The 20,514-nt window shown below is 46.6% G+C and overlaps 1 protein-coding gene and 1 long non-coding RNA gene across 2 annotated transcripts; one reads left to right on the top strand and one right to left on the bottom strand.

Annotated features, from left to right (window-relative positions):
• Positions 1–1,069: 1,069 nt before the first annotated feature.
• Positions 1,070–4,020, top strand: LOC131818316 (uncharacterized). Its single transcript, XR_009348779.1, has 3 exons — positions 1,070–1,295; positions 2,105–2,174; positions 3,902–4,020. It is a non-coding gene; the product is annotated as an uncharacterized LOC131818316 (long non-coding RNA).
• A 637-nt stretch (positions 4,021–4,657) lies between these two features.
• On the bottom strand, positions 4,658–7,562 carry CBLN1 (cerebellin 1 precursor). Its single transcript, XM_059152655.1, has 3 exons — positions 7,255–7,562; positions 6,990–7,109; positions 4,658–5,726 (listed from the first exon to the last, which is right to left on the bottom strand). Exons 1-3 carry the CDS (start codon positions 7,516–7,518, stop codon positions 5,529–5,531), a joined length of 582 nt encoding a protein of 193 aa, XP_059008638.1. The 5' UTR covers positions 7,519–7,562; the 3' UTR covers positions 4,658–5,528.
• Between the last annotated feature and the right edge of the window lie 12,952 nt (positions 7,563–20,514).

Below are 20,514 nucleotides of genomic sequence, written 5' to 3'. Positions count from 1 at the left end.
ATTTCCTGCAGTCACACCAGGCACAGTTTGGTTTCATTCATGACATCATCACAGACACTTGTTCTGTGCCAGGCAGCATGGGAGGCACTGGGCCAAACGAGACGAACAGAATGCAGTACCCACCTTAGAGGGACTCGCCCTCTAAAGGAAAACAGACAGGGGAACAGGGCTCATGCCCTAAGGGGGGAAGGATTCAGACATGCAACCAGAGAATATTCATCCATAGTGGCCCCATACAAATATATGAGCAACAGGGATGAAGATGAAAGAGAGGTATCTGTTCTCATTATTGACTGAGGGGTGGAGGTGTGGGAGACAGGTGTGCAGGGAAAAGAAAGGACATGGGATCTTAATTCTACCATTCACGTGTTCTGTGTTCCTCTCTCTATCTGGTTTTAGTTCTATAATTTACTTGATGTAGGGATCTACACGGATATTCGTCTATGTCCTGCTTCTGTGATAGGATGATGCCCCAGGTGTCCACTCCTCCTTACTGTTGCTAGCATTTATTCAGCCTACTATACTGTTGCTATCATTTATTCAGCACCCACTATAAGCGGGGCTAGAGCAGCGCTGAGTATTTTTACACATTTTAGCATTGTCTTCTCAACCACCTTGTTGTGAAGGCATTACTATTCCCATTTGAAATATGAGCAAACTGAGGCTCAGAGACAGTGCGGATGTATCTTCAGTGAGAAGCTCTGTGCAAAAAGATCAAGAGATCTTTGTAATCGCCCCTGGGAAACCTTCTCCTCCGAATTAAATTGGCTCAAAGGGAGGTGTACCTGCGCTTTCCCTCCAGGCTTGACCTCACGTTCACAGGGTACTGCTGGCCTCCTGCAGAGTCAGAGTCGGTAATAGGTTTCAGTTTTGTTTGAAAGCCCGTGGGGGTGACAAGGACTGGGCCAAGCGCACGCCTGGAGTTATATGGCTGGATGGGGCGAGGCGGAAGGCTTAGACTCACCGACTCGTTGATCAGAAAAGATACCTCGGGCCAAACCCTAGATATTTAGCCCACCCCTCGCACTTGGGAATTGAGGGAACAGGTTCAGACACGGAGGCTGCCGGGCGAGGACAGCAGTCCCGGGTAGCACATCAAGCCAGGGGCGGAGTAAAGGGCCGCGCCTGCAGCTCATGGTCTCTCATTCTCCACGCGGTCCGCCTGGCCCAAGGACCACTTCCCTCCTCCATCCCCAACCCTTCCTGGGACTTCAGGACCCCGCCTGGGACCCGAGGAAGCGTCTCGCCCCTTCGCTCCGCGCTCCTGCCCCCAACCAAGGCACAATTAGTGTGGGGTGAGTTTCCCTCTCCAGCTGGGTAATTATGTTCTCATTAGGAGCCGGGCCACCCGGGGTTGGAGCATCAGCGCTCCAGCGCAGCTCTGAGGGCGCGCTCCCAGTTCTGGGGACGGTGGAAGCCGTGGCGGGCGAGTGAACGAGCTAGGGGGCCCGTGCAGGACCTAGCAGAACCCGGTGCCGCGCCGCTCCAGACAGCACACGAGAGTGACCCCGGCTTCTAACAAGCGATCCGGCGCTGGCCCGGAGTCTCCCACCGACACTCTGCGCCTCCAGGAAAACCCGGGCCTGGAAGTCAGGTCTGGGCTCCTTAGGTCCTAGAAACCTCCTTGAGCCTCCCTCTCCTCCTCCACCCCGCCACACACACCAGAACCCTAACCTGCTGCAGGCCCGCAGGAAACTGAGGTTGGGGGGTGGGGGAGGGAAGGTAAGAGAGACCACATTGCAAAGAGGGAGGCCAGGAAGGGGTAATCACTCTGTTTCTCTCGGGTGAGGAAGGATTCCAGGAAGCAGGAGAGGAGGAAGTAACCAAGGTGACCTGGGCAGGGGAGGAGTCTTTGAGACTTTTGAGAAGGAGGCTAAACGAGGGGGTGGCCCTGAACCCCCACAGGCTCTATTCTGATCAGGTTTATATGAAATGAAAGCAGGAGACAGGGCAGAGATCTGAAAGGGCCTACAGGGTTCTAAGCATTCAAGGGAACCATGGTGAGGTGTAGGTTTTAGGATGAGCCTCCTCCCTGGCCTCTAGTTGGGGGCAGGGATGTAGTCTCTACTGAGCCCTCAGCCTTTTTTGTCTCTGTCCCTTTCAGTCCCCAACACACCAGTTAGGAGTGTCCGGTTCCCTCTCAGCTGGAGCACAATTTTCAGATGAAGGCACAGGTAAGGATCACCCCCACCTCTATCCCGGAGGTGAGGGAGGTGGCCCAATTGACAAGGACCCAGCCCCAATGAGGCCTTTAACTCCAACTCCTGGTCCTTGGGGAGAGCGGTCCGCATCTCCGCTCAGTCTAACGGGAGACTCAGGCCTGAAGATAAGGGCAGTTTGGGGATGGATGTGGTAGAGAACCCCACATTTCCACTGGGGCCTCTGGAGCAGAACTGCCTGCTTAGCACTTCTGAGAGCTTGCTGAAGTGGGTACCACTACCCCTGTCACACACTGCAGAGCAGAAGGCAGGCCCAGGCCCAGATATCTCCCTTGCCAACCAGTGCCAACAAGGCCTGGTGGGAGAGCAAGAAGGGGGAGTGAATCCTGGAAAAGCAGCTACAGAAGGGCTTCCCAGAGGAGGCAGGTTCTTCCTCGAATGGCTTAGATCCCCAGAAAGGATTTTGAAAAGTAGAGTAGAGAAAGTGTGTTTCCAATTGAGCAGAGAAACAGCCGGTGCAGAGGCATGAAGACGGGAGTGGGAGATGGGCTCATCGAATGGCAGAGGGAAAGGATCAGCAGGGGGAGGAAGCAGTGGCTAGAGCCAGTCTGAGAAGCATCTCTAATGCCAAAAATCAGACCTTGGGGAAGAGACGGGCCCTCCCTCGGCTGGAGCCAGGACAGAATCAAGGGATAACTTCCCCCCCCCCCCCTGTCCCACTTGGGGCCCACTTGCTCCCTTCTGGTTCACATTCCAGGCTTCAGAGCTGGGGCTCCGGCTGCAGGTGAGCCCGAGTTCCTGGATAGGCAGGTTTCCTCTTTGCCTCCATCCCAGCCTCAGGCCTAGCACTCAGGAGACAGCCCCCAGGAGCCAGATCAGAGCAGGGGACAGCCAGGGCTCATTAAACACAGGCCAAAGAACTGCAGGCCTGTGTTCAAGACAGAGGACGGCTGGAATCTGAGAGCAGGAGGGATTCTTGAAGATTTTTGAATTCCTCTTTGTCTCTATATGGTTGGGCAAACTGAGGCCAGAGGAGAACTTGCCAAAATCACCCAGCTGGAGCACAGCCTGGTAGTCCCACAGCCGGAACAGGCACGCTGGGGGTACCCTCCCCAGGAAGAGGGGCGACTGGCCACCACAAGGGAGCTGACATTGAGTTAAGGGCGCTGCTTCCTTGGGTTGTAACTACGCAACCGGCATGGCCCGTGAGCCCTCATCCTAGGCAGAGAAGAGAGTACCTGGTGCGCCGTGGGTGCATGCCTGGCAGACTGGCTGTTCAGGGACAGAGTGGTTGCAAGGAGCTAGTTCTGCCCAAGACTCCAGTTCTCCGTGATCTCTCCCTCCCAACCGGAAGAATGCGGAGAAAGCTTTTTTTTTTTTTTTTTTTTTTTATGTTCCTTTTTTGAAAGAACAGCTTTTCCTTTTAACTCTCTCTACGGTTCTGGATTGCACCTTATCCCTACTTCCCTGGGAACTGACTATGCGGGAGAGCTGTGGAATGGGGGAGAAAAGCACTCCTCACTCCTGAAGTCCCTAGCTATCTCCCTGGGGACCCCCGGGCTGCTGGGGCTTCGGAGCACGGGGTTAGGGATGCGGGCCCCCTGGCTTGAGTGCGAAGGAGGAACAAGTCCCCGTTTAGAGGAAGGCCCCACGCTTGGCGAGTTTCCATTAGAGGAACGGCAGGAATTAGGAGAAACATGGCTTATTGTGCTATTATTACCCCCTTTTTCTCCACCCCTCAGGAGCCAATTAAATCCACCCCTGAATCTCCACTAGGAAAACAAAAAACAAAGAACTCTGAAAGGATCAAAGCCAGAGGTGCCTATCCAGGCCCAGACTCTTGCCCCAGGCCCCTGCAGCCACCCGCTTCTTGACACCCTACTTCCCTCGCTGCTGAAGCGACTGGGTCAGACTTCCAGACTTAAAACGAAGTCGTTTATTTCAATTTTGCTTTCACATATGTTCCGATACAATCAAAACTCCTGGACGAACCTCTTGAATGAAAGTCCTGCATTGAGCGCAATCGCAGGTCCTGGGCGCCCCGGTAATACGGCGGGCGGACTCAAATTCAGAGGCGCTGGTATAAAACAGACGCTGCTCCCGGAACTGTGGGGCGGACGGCTGGGGAAATCCAGGGGCAGAGGCGTGGGAGTCGTGCTGGCTCCTCGAATTGGGATTCTCCCTGATGCATTTGGACTTCTAAAAAATCCAAACTTCGCTTCCAGGCTGGTAGTGGCGCCGGGCCTCGCAAGATTTCGGCCAAAGCAGGGAGCACGGGCGAATGCGGGGCTTGGCTCTAGGCCTGGCGCAGAAAGGAGCGCGGGCTGGCTTCGCAAGGATGCGCTCGAGCCCCGGCCTCTCTCGGGTTGCGTTCTCACCAAGGGTTGCGTTTCTCACCAAGTCGACTTCCCGCGCCTCCGAGCCTCGCCCTTCCACAGCCCGCCCCCAAACCTCGCAGCTGGGAAAGATGCGGAGTTTAGAAAGCTGTTCCAGAAAAATAAAAGTCCCACTTCAACTTTATTGGGTTAAAGCAAAATTAAATCTTGGCTATTCACACGTATGTTACAGAGGACGAGGAAGCGTCCGGAAGAACCTCCTGGCATTTAGTGAGCCACAGAACACGAGGGCATTGACAAGCATCAAGACATCAAGCAGCCTTTCACGATCACTCCGAATAGGACATAGAAATACGGAAATACAGCCAGTTTCCACTGGGAAGAGTTCTTTGAATACAAATGATATATATTTATATATATTTTTGAACCAGTCACCCCGAAGGTGAGTCCTTTCTCTGCTAACAAGCAGCGGAGAACACAAAGTATGTTCAGCTAATTAACTCTTGAGCTGTATTTTAAGACCAATATTTGCCAAATTAAAACTACCTCCCCCTTTCAAAATAAAACCAAACCAAAAAAAAAAAAAAAAAAAAACGAACAAAAACCTTATCCCCTCTCCAAACTAAAAAGAGGGGAGGGGCATATTAGATTTCAGCAGGTGGAAAGATTCATAGGGGAGTGAGGAGGAAGATATTTCACGTTATACAGTGAAATACAGTTTCTTTTGTATAAATTGTAAGGGATAGGAACATGGGGGTAGAAACAATGACAAGGCAGTCTCTCTTTCTTGATTACTTCAACCGGAATCGGGGAGACGAGTTTATTTTTGGAAATGGGAGTGCGCAGAGCTAAGCGGAATTTACTTTTTCTATTGAGGAAACGGACAGAGTAGTCCGATCCCCCGGCGCGCACCTTTTACCCGGATACAGCTGGGGAACATGTAGGAAGTTTCAAGTCCTCTAAATTTCAGCCTCTTTCTCATTCTCTCTCCTGCCTTCGCCCTCTCCGTGCCTCCATTCCGGCAATGAGCCAGTCAGAGGGGAAACACCAGGAATCCGGAGAAGGTCGAGTACTTCCAGCCCCCCATCAAGTTCCCCCGCTCCAGCTTGAGGTATGCTCGGTCGCCTTTCTCCATCTGGATTAGAACTCCGTTGCTGGCAGCCTCCCGGGTCACGTCCTGGTCACCAGCAAAGGCTGAAATCACCGGCCACCCATTTAACATGAGGCTCACCTGGGAAAGAGAAAGGCCTGCTTCAGAGAGGCGACCTAGGCGCGTACCAAAGTGGCCGTAAAGACGGTAACCTTCGCCGCTTGGCTCACAGTTAGAAAGGCCGGGGAACATGGTGGAAAGGGGTGGGGGTAGAAAAAGGGGCTTTTCAGCCTACTGCTGCGGGTCCAATGGGGTGAAAGACAGCCAAACTGGAGGACAGGAAGGGGCTGCCCCCCCCCAAAAAAAGAGTCACTTTCATTCCTTGAGCTCGCCAAGCAAATCCCAACTGCACTTTTTTATCCAGTTTAATGAATCCATAGAGGGCTGGAGTGCCCTGATATTTTTGTCCCCCCCCCCACTCGGCCCCCCCATCCCCTCTTCAAAGAGAAACGCAGGCAACTGGAGTTTCTGGGAGAACAAACCAAACAAAAACCTTGGTTCCTCCCGGTCCTAGCTGCCTGGACACTGTGGAGACAGTGGAGAAGCTGGGCAAGGGTTCTGGCTGATGAGAAATTTCCCCAGAGCTGCACTCTTTCCTTGCTCCCCAAACCGGGGCTCAGCTCCTATCCCAGATCCAGCTGTGCCCCCACTGCCTGCTTTTGCCTTTGCTGTGGCATCAGCAGCCAGAGGCCGGGCGCCCTCTCCCCAGTTGTGCGTCCTGCCTTCCGTTTCTGCCCAAAGGAAACCTGGACACCTTCAGAACCTGGAGAGCCGGTGAGTGCTGGCTGGAGCGAGCCTGGAGCCCAGAGGCAGTAGCTCTACACCCCCTCCCTTCTTTCTCCACCCTTTAACCACTTGGGCTCTGATGCTGGTAGTTCAAAAATCCAGAGTCCATCCCCAAAGGGATGCCAGGATCCCCCCTGAGCTTGGTGCTGAAGGCAAACACAGGGGAATCCAGACTTCTGAGTGGGACAGGGGATGGGGATATAGTCTGTGGTGCTGAAGGTGAGAGGCGCAGAAAGCTGCTGGAAAGAGGGAACTGTCTCTGATGCTAACCTGCAAACGCTATGGGAAATCCCTGCAGTCCAGTGGAAAAGGAAAGAACCTCTTTGGGGAGGCCCAGAAGGTGAAGGCAGGAAACTGTGTATGGGAAGGAGACTAGGTTCCAAGAGCCGGGGGAAAAAGCAAAAGCCTGAGAACTGTGAGGCCCTGCTACTCGTCCAACCAAGCAACCCCAGACACATGGAGCTGCTCCTTCTATCACCCACCCCCATAGGGGCCGCTCATTCCTGCAGCTAATAGCCCCCTACCCGGCTGGGGCCTGACCCCGAGGCGGTGGCTGACCTGAATGGTCTGTCTGTTGTAGACTTTAACCACGTGGAAGTTAAAACTGTAGATCCCTTTGCGCGGGGCGATGAAAGTGCTGCGTTCAGAATCAAAGTTGTTCCCGATGTTCACTAGTACCTATAACGAGACGGGAACGAAAGGGAGTAGACAAGAGGCAGTCACGAACTCCTGTCCCGGAGCCTCTGCAGAGCCTTGGAGTGGATTGAACATCAGCCTTCTACCTCTCCTCCACCCGGCAAACCAATCTGCACGGAGCACTCACCTGGTCAAAGTAGATGATCATAGTGCGATTACTCATCTCGGACGGCTCGTGGTTGGTGCTTCTGATGGCAGAGAAAGCCACCTTGGCGCTGCCAGAGCGTACAGAGATGCCCAGAGCTGTGCCGGTGGGATCGGACGTGGGGTTGGAGTCGCACACCACCAGGCACTTGCCTTCCAGCACGATGGGCTCCGTCTCATTCTGCCCGCGGGCCGGGCCCGCCAGCCACGCCGCCCCCAGCAGCAGCAGCTCCACGACGCCCAGCATCGCGACGCCGGCGCCCACCCCGCCCCCCACCCCGGGGGCTGCTTGCGCCAGCCGCCCCCCCGCCCCAGCCCCACTCCGAAGCCCCCTCCTCAGCTCCGTGCGCAGCTTCGCAGACGCCGCTCCGGACACTACTGCTCTTCCTTGCACTCCGAGGCAAGCGTGCCCCCGGCGCGATGCTCCCGGAGCCCCGCCCGGGCCTCAGGGGTGCCGCGGCTGCCCAGCCGTACTTGGATGCATAGCCGCTACCGCTCGGTCCCCGTTGCTTCCGCCGCCTCCTGCTCGCACCCGCCGCTGCCGCTGCCGCCGCCGCTCTGAATTATTGATGCAGCCGGCGCTGCAGCCGGAGCGGGCGGAGAGCGCGCGCCAGGCACAAAGGCGCGGACCGCCGCCTGGCCCCGCCCCCGCTGCCTCCTAGCCCGCCTCCCTCTACAGCTCCGCCCCCGCACTGGCCTAGGCTCCGCCCCCCAACCAATCCTAACGCGCCGCGCTCCCCGCTGAGCCAATGGCGGCCCTGTCCGCGCGCGGCCACCTGACCCCGGGCGCCGTTGTTATTAGGCGCGGCGAGGCGGGCGGCGCGCGGCAGCAGGGTTGGGCTCTGGCCGGGAGTCGACTGTGGGAGCGAGGACTGGGGACGCGCGCGCGCGCGCGCCCGTGCGCCCGTGCCCGGACTGTCCGCCGTGGCCGCTCGCTCTTTCGCCTCCCGCCTTCTGCCAGCGTCTTATTCAGCCCCCTCAGCCCTTCCGCCCGCCTCCAATGGCCAGCCCGCAGGTAGGAGGCGGCGCGCGCGCTCCGGGTCGGGAATAGAATCAGGGGCGCGAGAGGCGCCCGCGTGTGGGCGCGCGGGGGTGGGAGGGGAGCGCCCCCCAGCGGGCGCAGGCGGGAGGGGCAGCCGGCGCGCGGGTGGGCTCCGGCGAGCGAGCTAGCCGGGCGGCCGGGCTGCAGGGCGCGTGCGTGCGCGGCAGGGCGGGACGGGGAGGGGCGTGCACGGTAGCCTCCAGGGGAGGTGCAGGTGCCGCGGTGGGGAGCGGGCTTGGGGGACTCCAGACCAGTTTCAGCGCCGGTCTCCCCGGCCCACGGCCTCTGCGATGGAGTTCAGCCAGTCGCCCTCGCCTGCCTGTCGAACCGCGGAGTCCCACTGAGTGTGCATTCCTTCTTTCTTTCGCTCATTTATTCGGGATAGATCATTGAATGTGTACGAAGTGCCAGGCACTGGGGCGGGCGCTGAGGATGCCGCGGTGAACCAAAGCAGACGAGGCCTGCCTCCGTGCCTCTTACAGTCCAACACAGTAGGCAGTGACAAATACAGTGGCGTCGCACGCAGTCTCATTTACCTGGTCGCATTTTCTCTTTTGCACTTGCAATTTAATATTGCATCCGCATTTTTTATGTACTGTGCCCCTTTCCTGCTTGTTTTATCCACGTGTACCTGCCCATTAGCACTGCGTGTAGACGCCAAATCCTGTGATTTATGGGCGATTTTTCAAGAGTAATTTCGACCCTACAAGAATTTTTGCCTCGTGCATTGGGTTAAAACTTTACACACACGCGCAGGAAACAAAAGATACAGTTTTGCCAAGTAGCAGGCAGAAGGGAGCGGCGGAGAGGGTAAGAGAAAGGGTTCGTTGGAGCCCGAGGAGCCGGCGGGCGGAGACCTGAAGGATGAACGCAGGCGGAAGCAGAAGGACGAGCGGACCTCTTGGTAGCAGAATCACCGGCTCCGGACCCCAAGCAGAAGCGGGTGGGGATGCTGGCCGCCGGGGCACCTAGCGCTGCGGTCACCCCCGGGCGACCTTGAATCTGCGTGTTCAGCGGAGCTAGAGCCGAGGTGCGGCAGGCGGGGCCGGGCGTAAGCCCAGGGATCTGGCAAGACCTGGGGGGCGCGGACTGAGTGCACTTCTTTTCAGCCTCAGGGTTTGCCACCAGTGGGGTCTGCCGCCCCTAGGGTACGCGCTCCCCCACGCGGGGAAACCTGTCTCGGAATCTCCAGTAGCCACGCCTTTCAGCTTCTCAAGCTCCCTTTGTTTCCTTGAGACTTTGATAGCTGTCTAAAGAATTACCTGGCAGGAGCCCCATCTCCGACACCCGCCTCTGATTGGAGGCCTGTCAGGGCCACTGAGTGTGCCAGGAGAAAGGGAAAGGGTGGGGGAAGAGGCAACGATTTTGCTTAAATTAAAAAGACACAAAAATAATTTTTTCAACTCCAGTCTTTTTGAGACATCCCCAGAAAGCGTTGCTAGCCGCGATGACACCTAATGTGAGAGCATGAACTAATTTAAGAGGTGAGGTCTGAATAATGAGCCAGCATCCAGTAGAGCCGCCATCCAGTAGAGCTGGCAGCTGCGGCGGCAGAGGGTCCCTGGAGAAGCACTCCCGCAGAACCAACGGTATACTCTACACTCATTCATTTCACAGGTGTTTCCTGAGGACCGGCCCTGTCCGGGAAAGCCTGTTTTCATGGAGCTCACAAGCAGGACTGAGATTACCTGGAGATGGTCGATCGCCAGTTCCTTGTTCCTCTTCTCTTCATGGCGAGGCTGTAGCTTGAACTGCCACCCATATGCCAGTGATGCTCCATCTTGCATTTCCCATCTCAGCCTCTCTGCAGCCCAGGCCTACCGTCCTGGGGGCCTGCTGGACCTTTTTGCTTATATACCCTACAGGCATGTTTAACTGACCCATACCTTGTCTCCTTCCTCACCTCCCAAACTCTGCCCCTTCCTTTTTCTCTTGTTCCAGTGACAACAGCTGCACCCACCTGGGACCCCCACATCTAATTTGACTCCATCTCTGTCCTCTTGTTTGAACCATTCTCATAGGGCTACCTATTTGGCATCCATTTGTCTAGCCTGGGCTATTTCAAGAGCTTCCTAATTTATCATTGAAGGATTAGTGCAACTATGGTACTCTTGCTTCTGTTATATACTTCTTATCTTCCATTTGATATCTGTCGAATGCCTTGAGATATGTAACCTCCTCTTTTTTTCCCATATAAGGGATACTTCTGTGGTCACCCGACTTCAGGTTGTTTAGTCTTCTAGCATTCTCCATCCCTCTTCCGAATAGTATGTGTTCAGAAGATAATGAATATTAATTTAATGTTAATAGATATTTACTTTCCCAATTTGGGAGGATTAAATAAGATAATATATATAGGGAGGAAAATCCATTAGAAACCTCAAAAGCCATCATGTTTATTTTTTAGTGTTGTCTCATTTTAGACTCAGGATTCTTTTAGCTGTGAGTAAGGAAGCATATTCAAACTGGCTTAAGTATCAAGTTAATGCAAAAAGCCTATGAGTACGTCTTGCCATCGGAAATATGGCTGGATCTACTAATCGAGTTTATCAAGATCAGTTTTCTGGTTTGGGCTTCATTTTCAGACAAGTTTCCTAATGATAGCCCCTTAGATTCTACTACTACTTAGTCCTAGCAAGAAAGAGAGATGACTTCTCAAAAATCTCAGGGCACTTTTTACAAGGGCAGTTTGAGTTGCTTGCCCCTTTCTGAATGTAGAAAAGGGGCTCTTCTCCTGTATAAAATTGGATTCAGCTGTCTTCCTCTGAAAAGGCATTTGGTGTTAGCTGCACACTCTCTGGATTAGGTGGGTTCTCCAAAGGAATATTGCAGAAAGAATGCTGGGCAGGCAGAAGCAACACGTCTATTTTAGTCTCTCTCCGAGGGTCAGCTGCAATATACTTCACCCAAAAGCAGCAGTGATGAAGAACCTTAGCCAAAACAATAGCTGTGTTTGTCTTGGTCCTTTTGCATCTTCAAGAAGTCGGCTAAACATGAATAAACATGAAATTAGATGCTATCAACCATGACGTTACTTAAGGGTTAGCTTGAAGCTTGAATGCACTTTGAATGGTAAAGCCAGATAAGTATGATGATTAAGTAATTGTAACATTCTATTCTAAGAGGATATTTTGATAACAGTTATGTTGGAATTGACTCTTTTCTGTTCATTTGTTAGGGCTCCTAAAAAGATAAAAATTTCATTTCTTCATGGATAGGCATCTGAAATTCTTTATCATTTACTGATCGATCAATTAAAAACAAGTGGAAATTTGAGGGAGAACATCTGAAAAATAAAAAGATTGAGTTAGATCATATTTGAAATTTGAGAGTATAGGGTTTAGCTTACCAAGACTCTGCAGGTGTTGAAATATTGGTAAAGTATTGGTAAGGTATTATAAAATCCATTGATCTGAAGCTTTTAAAGTAATGCATTGTAGAGATTTAGGCACCTATAAGATTGCAGATAATGAATGTATACTGTTGCTGTTACATCCTTTACCTGCTGCTTTAAATTCAGCCTTCTGCTTCAGTGAAGTAAAAGGTTTATTACCGTTCACTACATTCTGAATTTCCCACCACGGTGCATTTTGCGAAATGAATATAACTGCTATCTTGATCCCACCCACCCGAAACCGTGGGAAAAAAGCAATCCGCTACTTTGGAATAAGGGAGCATTTTCAGAAAAGGAGGAATATTCTGTCTTTGGGTGTGCAATGAACTCATCCTTTTATTAAATAAAAATGTATTCTCTAGTGTTTATATACATCAAAGAGCATTTTATTTCTTAGTCCTGTGGTTCAAAGGTCCAAACAGTATAACTCACTATTATTTAGCCCATAAAGCAGAAGAGAATGGCTGGTTTGTTCTGAAGTGTTAAGTTGAGGATTTCAAGGGTCAAGGTCATTTCAAATTAAAGCTTGGATCTATACTATAGAGTATGTAAAATGATTCTAAGTTGTACCAAGCATGAAATAAGATTTTCAATTTCACCAAAACCTGTCTTCCTGGTATGTCTTATTTTTTTCTTTTTCTGCCTACTCAGATTAATTTTAAAGGCAACATTTTTGCCATTTAAGTTTTAAAAGTTACATTACAAAATATACGATAAAAAAAAGCAAACAAAAAAAAAACCCAAAAAACAAAATATACTTAATAATTGGACACTTATTAAATGCAAGATTACTTTTGAATGAAGGCCAGTTTTGTGGTAACATTTCAATTCTTTAAAAAAAAAAAAAAAAACTTGGATCCTTAGGGAGAGGGTGATGGGCTTGTGGACATTGGGGAGGGTATGTGCTATGGTGAGTGCTGTGAAGTGTATAAACCTGGCAATTCACAGACCTGTACCCCTGGGGCTAATAATACATTATATGTTTATAAAAAATAGAAAAATTATTTTAAAAATAAATAAATAAAACTTGGATCTTAAAAAAATCAAAGAATATATTCATAATATATTTACCTCTTATGTATGTTAATACCAAATTATGCATTTTCTAGCTCTATTCAGAAGGAGAGACTTTGTGTCTTCTAAAATGAGAGATAATGGCGCCATTTTTAAAACAATACCTTGAATCTGCTGTGGTATGTGCTGGTAAGAATTTTATATGAAGCTGTTGTTCAAGGTCATGCCGTTAAGGTCAAAGGAAAAAAAAAAACAAAATAATGTAATCCTACAAAGCTGCTCTTGAGAGAAAAGTTACATAGGTAACATCAAACAATAGCTGGAATTTTTCCAAGAAGTAATTATCTGTGTGCTTTTGGGGTGGTTGATTATGGGGACAAACCAAGGTTTGGCCAATTCAGCAAACATTTATTGAGTGCCTGCAATACATGAGACACTGTTTTAGGACTTGTGATTAGTGCAGATATGAATCACACATGCCTCCTGCCCTCTAGGACCTTGTTTTGTGGTAGTCAGAGATGCGTACCTGGAGAACCTCCATTTAAGACTTCCAGATGTACTCAGAAGTCTTAGTAATGGATCTGCCTACGTTCTCATTTGGTTGCTTTGATTATTCTATATTTGTTTACATTTACCCTATTAATCAGAAAATGTGCAAAAATTCCATACACACATGAAATTAATAAATATTTCAGGGATGTACTTCACATGCATTTGACATTTGTCAGAGAAACGGTGAGCGTTGTCATCTTTGGTGGGCGCCTGGGTTAACATTTGGAAAAAGTTATCACCAGCCTTCATAGGGATCTTAGGGAAATTTCCTGGATTTTGCATTCGTTGACAGTGCTCAGAGTGCTCTCAGGATGGGGTCTTAGAGAAAGACTGCTTAACTGGAGGACTCTTTGAATCAGAGATTTCTGTTACCAGGAGGTAAACAAAAGGAAGAATTTAAATAGAACTTGAAGGAGGGAATGCAGAAGAAAAAGGAATTTTTTTAAATTTTTTTTTAATTTAAGTGTAGCTGACACACAATGTCACATTAGTATCATATGTACAGCATAGTGACTGGACAAGTCTATACCTAATGATGTGATCGCCACAAGTGCAGCTCCCACCCATCACCACACAACACTTTTACAACACCATTGACTGTATTTTCTATGCTGTGCCTTTTACCCCCATGACTTATGCATTCCATAACTCAAAGCCTGCACCTCCCACTCCCCTTCACCCATTCTCCCCACGTTTCTCCCCTCTAGCAACCACCAGTTTGTTCTCTGTGTTTATGGGTCTGTCCCTGTTTTGTTTTGTTTTTTTGCTTATTTGTTTGTTTGTTCATTTGTTTTTTAGATACCACATATAAATGAAATCATATAGTATTTGTCTTTCTCTGATTATTTCACTTAGCATAATACTGTCTGGGTCCGTCCATGTTGTTGCAAATAGCAAGATCTCATTCTTTTTTATGGCTGAGTAATATTCCGTGTGTGTGTGTGTGTGTGTGTGTGTGTGTGTGTGTGTGTGTAATGGAATACATATATATGTATTCATATAGATATATATGTGTGTGTATATATTACACACATATGTGTATGTGTGGTTGTGTGTGTGTATAAAGCAGTTTCTTTCTCCATTCATCTATTGATGGGCACTGAGAATGCTTCCATATCTTGGCATTGTAAACAATGCTGTGGTAAACATAGGGGTGCCTATATCTTTTTGAATTAGTGTTTTCCTTTTCTTTGGGTATATATCCAGTAATGGAATTACTGGATCATATGGTATTTCTATTTTTATGTTTTTGAGAAATCTCCATACTATTCTCCACAATGGCTATTCCAGTTTACATCCTCACCAACAGTGCATTAGGATGCCTTTTCCTCTGCATCATCACCAACACTTGTTATTTCTCATCTTTTTGGTACTAGCCATTCTGACAGGTGTGAGGTGATACCTCATTGTGGTTTTAATTGGCATTTCCCTGAGGACGAGTGTTTCTTGTTTCTGTCGGCCCTCTGTATGTCTTCTTTGGAAAAGTGTGATTTCAGGTCCTCTGCCCACTTTTAATCAGATGATTTGTTTAGGGTTGTTGTATTTTTAAAAATTATTTGCCCAAAATGATATTTTCCGGTAGACTTCTTAGAAATTAAGTCAGAAGATCATGCATAGTTTTGCTCCTTTGCATCAAGGCCTCAGTGATAGGTATGTGGTTGGGCTCCCCTACCACTGAGCAACTCCCTGCCTTCTTCCTCTTCTTGGCCCCAAGAAGCTGATTCCTTCCAGTTGGCTTCTGTTTTGGCCAATGGAAGGTATAACCAGAGGATCAGAGAGAAGGGGAGAGAGAAGTTGGGATATTTCTTCCTGCTCTCACCCTGCATCAGTGCAGGTGGTATGAAGCAATGACCCTGAGAAGCTCCGTGATCCTTCCTTCTCTCTTGGGCTCGAGCTCTCATGTGAGCAGCGTTCTTCTCCCACTCTCTCTTCTGCCTGAGGATGGGGGATCTGCCAGTCCCCGGGTTCTTAGCATCTCATGTTGATTCCCCTGACCCTGCCAACACCTCTGTAGGTTGTCCCTTCCTTAAAAATCTGTCCATTTTTTTCATTTATTCTTCTCCTACCCACTTAAGCCCCCATGTTGCATCACCGATGGGATTGGGAGGGAGACAAACCATAAGTGACTCTTAATCTCACAAAACAAACTGAGGGTTGCTGGGGGGAGGGGGTTTGGGAGAAGGGGGTGGGATTATGGACATTGGGGAGGGTATGTGCTTTGGTGAGTGCTGTGAAGTGTGTAAACCTGGTGATTCACAGACCTGTACCCCTGGGGATAAAAATATATGTTTATAAAAAATAAAAAATTAAAAAAAAAAAACTAGACACCAATAACCATACATGTCAATGAAAAAAAAAAAAAATCTCTCCATTTGAACTGAGTTTAATTCTGTTTCCTCCTGGGATCTCAGTGATACACTGTACCAGAACAAAACCTTGTTTCACCTCCAGAACCAACAGATTTGATACATTTCATCCTCTTATGGAATCCTTAGGTTTAATTACTTCTTGTATCATAAAAAATCACTATGAATTAAACTGTAACTTATTACAAAACCAGTTTAGATAGATGACATTACTAAGATTGTATATTTCAAATAAAACCATTCATGTCAAGCTTTAAAAATTAACCTCTGATAGATGTAATTATGCTATTTTCAGAATATTAAAGTGAAAATATTAAAAGAAGTATTCTTTTTTTAATTGATTTATTTATTTTCAGAAAAACAGTATTCATTATTTTTTCACCACACCCAGTGCTCCATGCAATTAAAAGAAATATTCTTTAAAGTAATAAATGCTAAATACTCCAAGTAAATTACATCCTATCCAACTGCAATACAAGAATATGTTAATATCTTGAGAAAAATACAGTATTATTTTGTAAACTCATAAAGCTATTTTGAGTTTTTAAAGTGTGAAAACCTTACCAAAATGTGTTTTATTATGGGGAAAGTATGACAATACTGCTATTTACTATTTAAATTTGTAAACTTTTATCTGTGCACATTCTCAACAAATGAGGATTTTATTGTTGTTATATGACATAAGTAATATTTTAGGTTTTAAAATACCAGATTGAAAGGAAACCATGATAAAGTATATTCCAATATATAGGTATTAATGAGGGAATTCTTTTTTAGTCCATTAAAAAACTTTTTTTTTAAGATTTTTATTTTTTAAGTTATCTCTAGGCACCGTGTGGGGCTGGAAGTCATGACCTCGAGATTGAGAGTCACATGCTGTATGGACTGAACCAACCAGGTGTGCCCTAGCCATTTAATTCAGTTATCCATTTCACACTGCCCAGTAGTGTTTGAAGTCCTTACCAAAACAGTATAAAGCCTACTTAGGAAACATAAAGCAATTAGAAAGCAATCTTTGGCAAGTAAACTATCCATAAGTGGCAACAAAATTTAGAATAAATTTAATGAAAGTGTCTATTAAATCTTGGGGTTTACTGGTCTAGAAAAGCAGCCCAGTTGAATTACTATTTCTTGGGGTTGTTGTAGTAACATACTGCATAGGGTAACTCTTTTAAAGTAACTATTGATGTACCAAATTTATCTATGGTTTCGTCACTGTATTATAAAATTTCATGAATGGTCCATCCTCACTTACTATGAAATTGATCCTAATAATTATGCACCAACAATATCAAGATGACAGAGTATTATTTCAGTGAGACTTCTATGGCCTGTTTAGATAAATAAATATAATAATTTTGGATCTTTAACCTGGAGTGTCCTTTTTAATTGAAATAAAATTGACACATAACATTATATTAATTTTACTTATACAACATAATTTTTCAGTATTTTTTACATATTGAGAAATGATCATCAGAATGAGTCTAGTTAATATCCATCACCAAATATGGTTATAAAATTTTTTTTTTGTGATGAGAACTTTTAAGGTATTCTTTCTTAGCAACTTTCCAATACACAGTACAATATTATTAATGACAGTCACCATGCTATACATTACATCCCCAGGACTTATTTATTTTATAATTGGAAGTTTGTACCTTTTAACTCCCTTCACCCATTTTGCCTACCCCCTCACCATGGAGTGTCTGGAATCTTAAATGTTGCCCTTTAATTTTTATCAAGTTAGCTGCCTACATTTTACAGACTGGGGCCCAGGGAGGGTAAGCTCCCTGAGACACTCCATGCAACACAATGGTACTTGTGTTGGCTCATTTAAAGTCAGAATGCAGAGTCTAGAACCTCATGCCCATCCCTAGTAGGAAAGAGACCTTTGATAAGCTGTATAACTCTCTGTGTTTAATTTTCTTATCAAACAAGTAAGAATAAAATGAGCATCTATCCTAAGGGTTGATTTTAAGGATGAAATGAGATAATTCACATTAGCCTGAACCTGGCGTGTGCTATCCAATCCATGAGAGCTACCATTCTCCTGCCTGGGTGCCCAGGTAGAAGGAATGCCAAAATTAGAACCTCGGGGCAGTCACCTCCACTGCCCAGGCTTGCTCCAGACTCATCTTGAGGTGGACCAGGCACCCACCTAGCTGTTTGCCAGTGGTTTTTCTTCTGTTGCTTCACAAAAGTTCAGGCAATAATGTCTTTGATTTTTGGTAGATATATTCCATTGATACAGAAAAAGCATTTGACAAGATACAGCATCTGTTCCTGATTAAAATGCTTCTAGTATAGGCATAGAGGGAACATTCCTCCATAAAAGGGAACATAACTTTTATGTTATGAACATAACTTCATAAAATCTATGAAAAACCCACAGCAAATATCATTCTCTGTGGGGAAAAGCTTGCAGCCTTCCTTTTGAGATCAGGAACATGACAAGGATGCCCACTGTCACCACTCTTGTTCACCATAGTGTTAGAAGTCCTAGCAACAGCAATCAGATGGCAAAGAGAAATAAAAGGTATCCAAATTGGCAATGAAGAAGTCAAACTCTCTCTTGGCAGGTGACATGATACTTTATATGGAAAACCCAAAAGACTCCACCCCCAAACTACTAGAACTCATACAGCAATTCAGTAATATGGCAGGATACAAAGTCAGTGTACAGAAATCAGTTGCTTTCTTAGACGCTAACAATGAAAATACAGAAAGGGAAGCTAGAGAATCGATTCCATTTACTATAGCACCAAGAACCATAAGTTACCTGGGAATAAACCTAACCAAAGAGGTAAAGGATCTGTACTCAAGGAACTACAGAACACTCATGAAAGAAATTGAAGAAAACACAAAAAGATGGAAGACCATTCCATGCTCATGATCAGAAGAATAAACATTGTTAAAATGTCTATACTGCGTAGATATATTCCATTGAAAGTCCTTATGCACGTATTTTAAACAAGGACAATTTATATACTCCAGTAACAATATACACAATTGACCCAGGTTCACAAACACATCATGCACCAAACTTATATTTTCAACATTTATTTATTAATTCACCTAATGTGTTTTGGCCACCCACATGTGACAAGTATTTATTGTGGGGATTAGGAATTTATTAGTGAATAAAACAGAAGACTTCCTGCCCTGGAAGATATCTGGGAAGAAATTTGATTTTGTGACAACCATGTTCTTTTCACCATAAGTAAAGAAGCTAAATTGTCCCCATCTCATTGATGCATACAATTATGAGCCTACAGTTTTGTGTGCGTGTGTGTGTGAAATATCCTGAAATATCCCAACTCAGGAGTTGGCTATTTCTTTAAGTGACATTAAAATTTTTTCTCATTTCTATCTCAAAATATAATCAGAAAATCATATACATTATAAATTTATGTTGTCCTTTCAATTTTGAAATTCAAGGGACTTCAAAGACTATGAATCTGGCTGCCTATAAATGAAAAGTGAAGGTATTTACTATGTTGCATCGGCACATTTTGTCAATTGAGAGTGGTTTACTTATTTTTAGTCTATGAAAAGTTTTAAAAATAAAATTTAATGTGCCCTTTAAATATTCCTTGTTTTAAAGATACTCCATTTTAAAAAATGCTAAGAGAAGAATTGGATGTCTGTGCTTGAGGTAAAAAATAGGGGCATGGAGATTGTTCTCCCGCTAAGGTCTTCCTTCTTCCCTCCCCACTTTCTGTCAATGCCTGTCTGACCTTACTGCACATTCTTGCGCTCAGGAAGTGTATGTATACTTCCCCTTGGGAGGAGCCTCAGTCTTCCCACTCTAAGGACTACATGAATACTTTTTTTATATCCTTCCTCCCAACTGAGTAGGCTCCTCCCTACCGCCTTAGGAAATAGGGAAGGGAGGCTCTGACTTTGTGCTTGTGTAAACATAACTGAGAGCTTTCCATGTCTCTTGCATCTTCATAAGTGATTTTTTTGTATTATGCTAGGACAGTAGTTCTTTAAATAGAATATTCTCCCATGGACATCTCCCACAATGCTGAGAGTACACCTTGCAAAAGGTGAGTCTAGAATATAGGGTGCCTCCTCAGCATTGCCTAAAGGCTGAAGTTAGGGCTCTCTGGAATACTGAAAAAAAATTTATAGCAGTTCATTAGAGTAAGGAATCATGAAAACAGTGTGCTGCCATTGCCCGTGGAGAAGCCAGAGTTACCAAGTGAATGCAGACTGAGGCTCTGAAGAAGAAGCTGCCTACAAGGGCTCTCATTTATTCTAGAGAAACCCACTTGCCTATTTTGAACCATTTTTCTTTAGAGCATATGTCTCACTGTGCAACCAAAAGGGTGTTTATATCCTAGTCACTTAGCAAAAATTCTGTCATTGCCTCAGAGAAATCCATTTTAAGCCTGAAGCATGGAGTTGGGAAATAGATGGGCTTTGGTCGCCTGAAGAAATGACCCTGGTGTAAATTTAGATGGTTTCTTCTTCTTTTGTTTCTTTTGTTCCCCATAATATTGTTGCCAGATGGGGCTACATTTTTTTTTTTTTAACTAGAAGATAAGTAGAGTCCTAAATCAGTTTGGTTATTCCCACTCCTTTGAAATGAGAACATTGTGGGCGCCTGGGTGGCTCAGTGGGTTAAGCCGCTGCCTTCTGCTCAGGTCATGATCTCAGGGTCCTGGGATTGAGTCCCGCATGGGGCTCTCTGCTCAGCAGGGAGCCTGCTTCCTCCTCTCTCTCTCTGCCTGCCTCTCTGCCTACTTGTGATCTCTCTCTGTCAAATAAATAAATAAATAAATAAATAAATAATCTTTAAAAAAAAAAGAAATGAGAACATTGTTTCTATTCAATGAGATGAGAAAAAATAGGAACTTTTCATGA

This window comes from Mustela lutreola, chromosome 16 (genome assembly GCF_030435805.1).
Source record: "Mustela lutreola isolate mMusLut2 chromosome 16, mMusLut2.pri, whole genome shotgun sequence".
In the NCBI taxonomy this organism is placed as follows: domain Eukaryota; kingdom Metazoa; phylum Chordata; class Mammalia; order Carnivora; family Mustelidae; genus Mustela; species Mustela lutreola.
Note: the sequence above shows the minus strand (reverse complement) of the source record. Positions and strands in the feature narration are given on the sequence as shown.

What these genes read in the sequence shown, in the direction of transcription:
- CBLN1 (XM_059152655.1), bottom strand. Translation starts at nt 7,518, where the DNA reads ATGCTGGGCGTCGTGGAGCTGCTGCTGCTGGGGGCGGCGTGGCTGGCG. An exon ending in TGATCATCTACTTTGACCAG is followed by an intron (nt 7,110 to 7,254) that starts GTGAGTGCTCCG and finishes GTCTCGTTATAG; the next exon opens with GTACTAGTGAACATCGGGAA. An exon ending in ACAACAGACAGACCATTCAG is followed by an intron (nt 5,727 to 6,989) that starts GTCAGCCACCGC and finishes TCTCTTTCCCAG; the next exon opens with GTGAGCCTCATGTTAAATGG.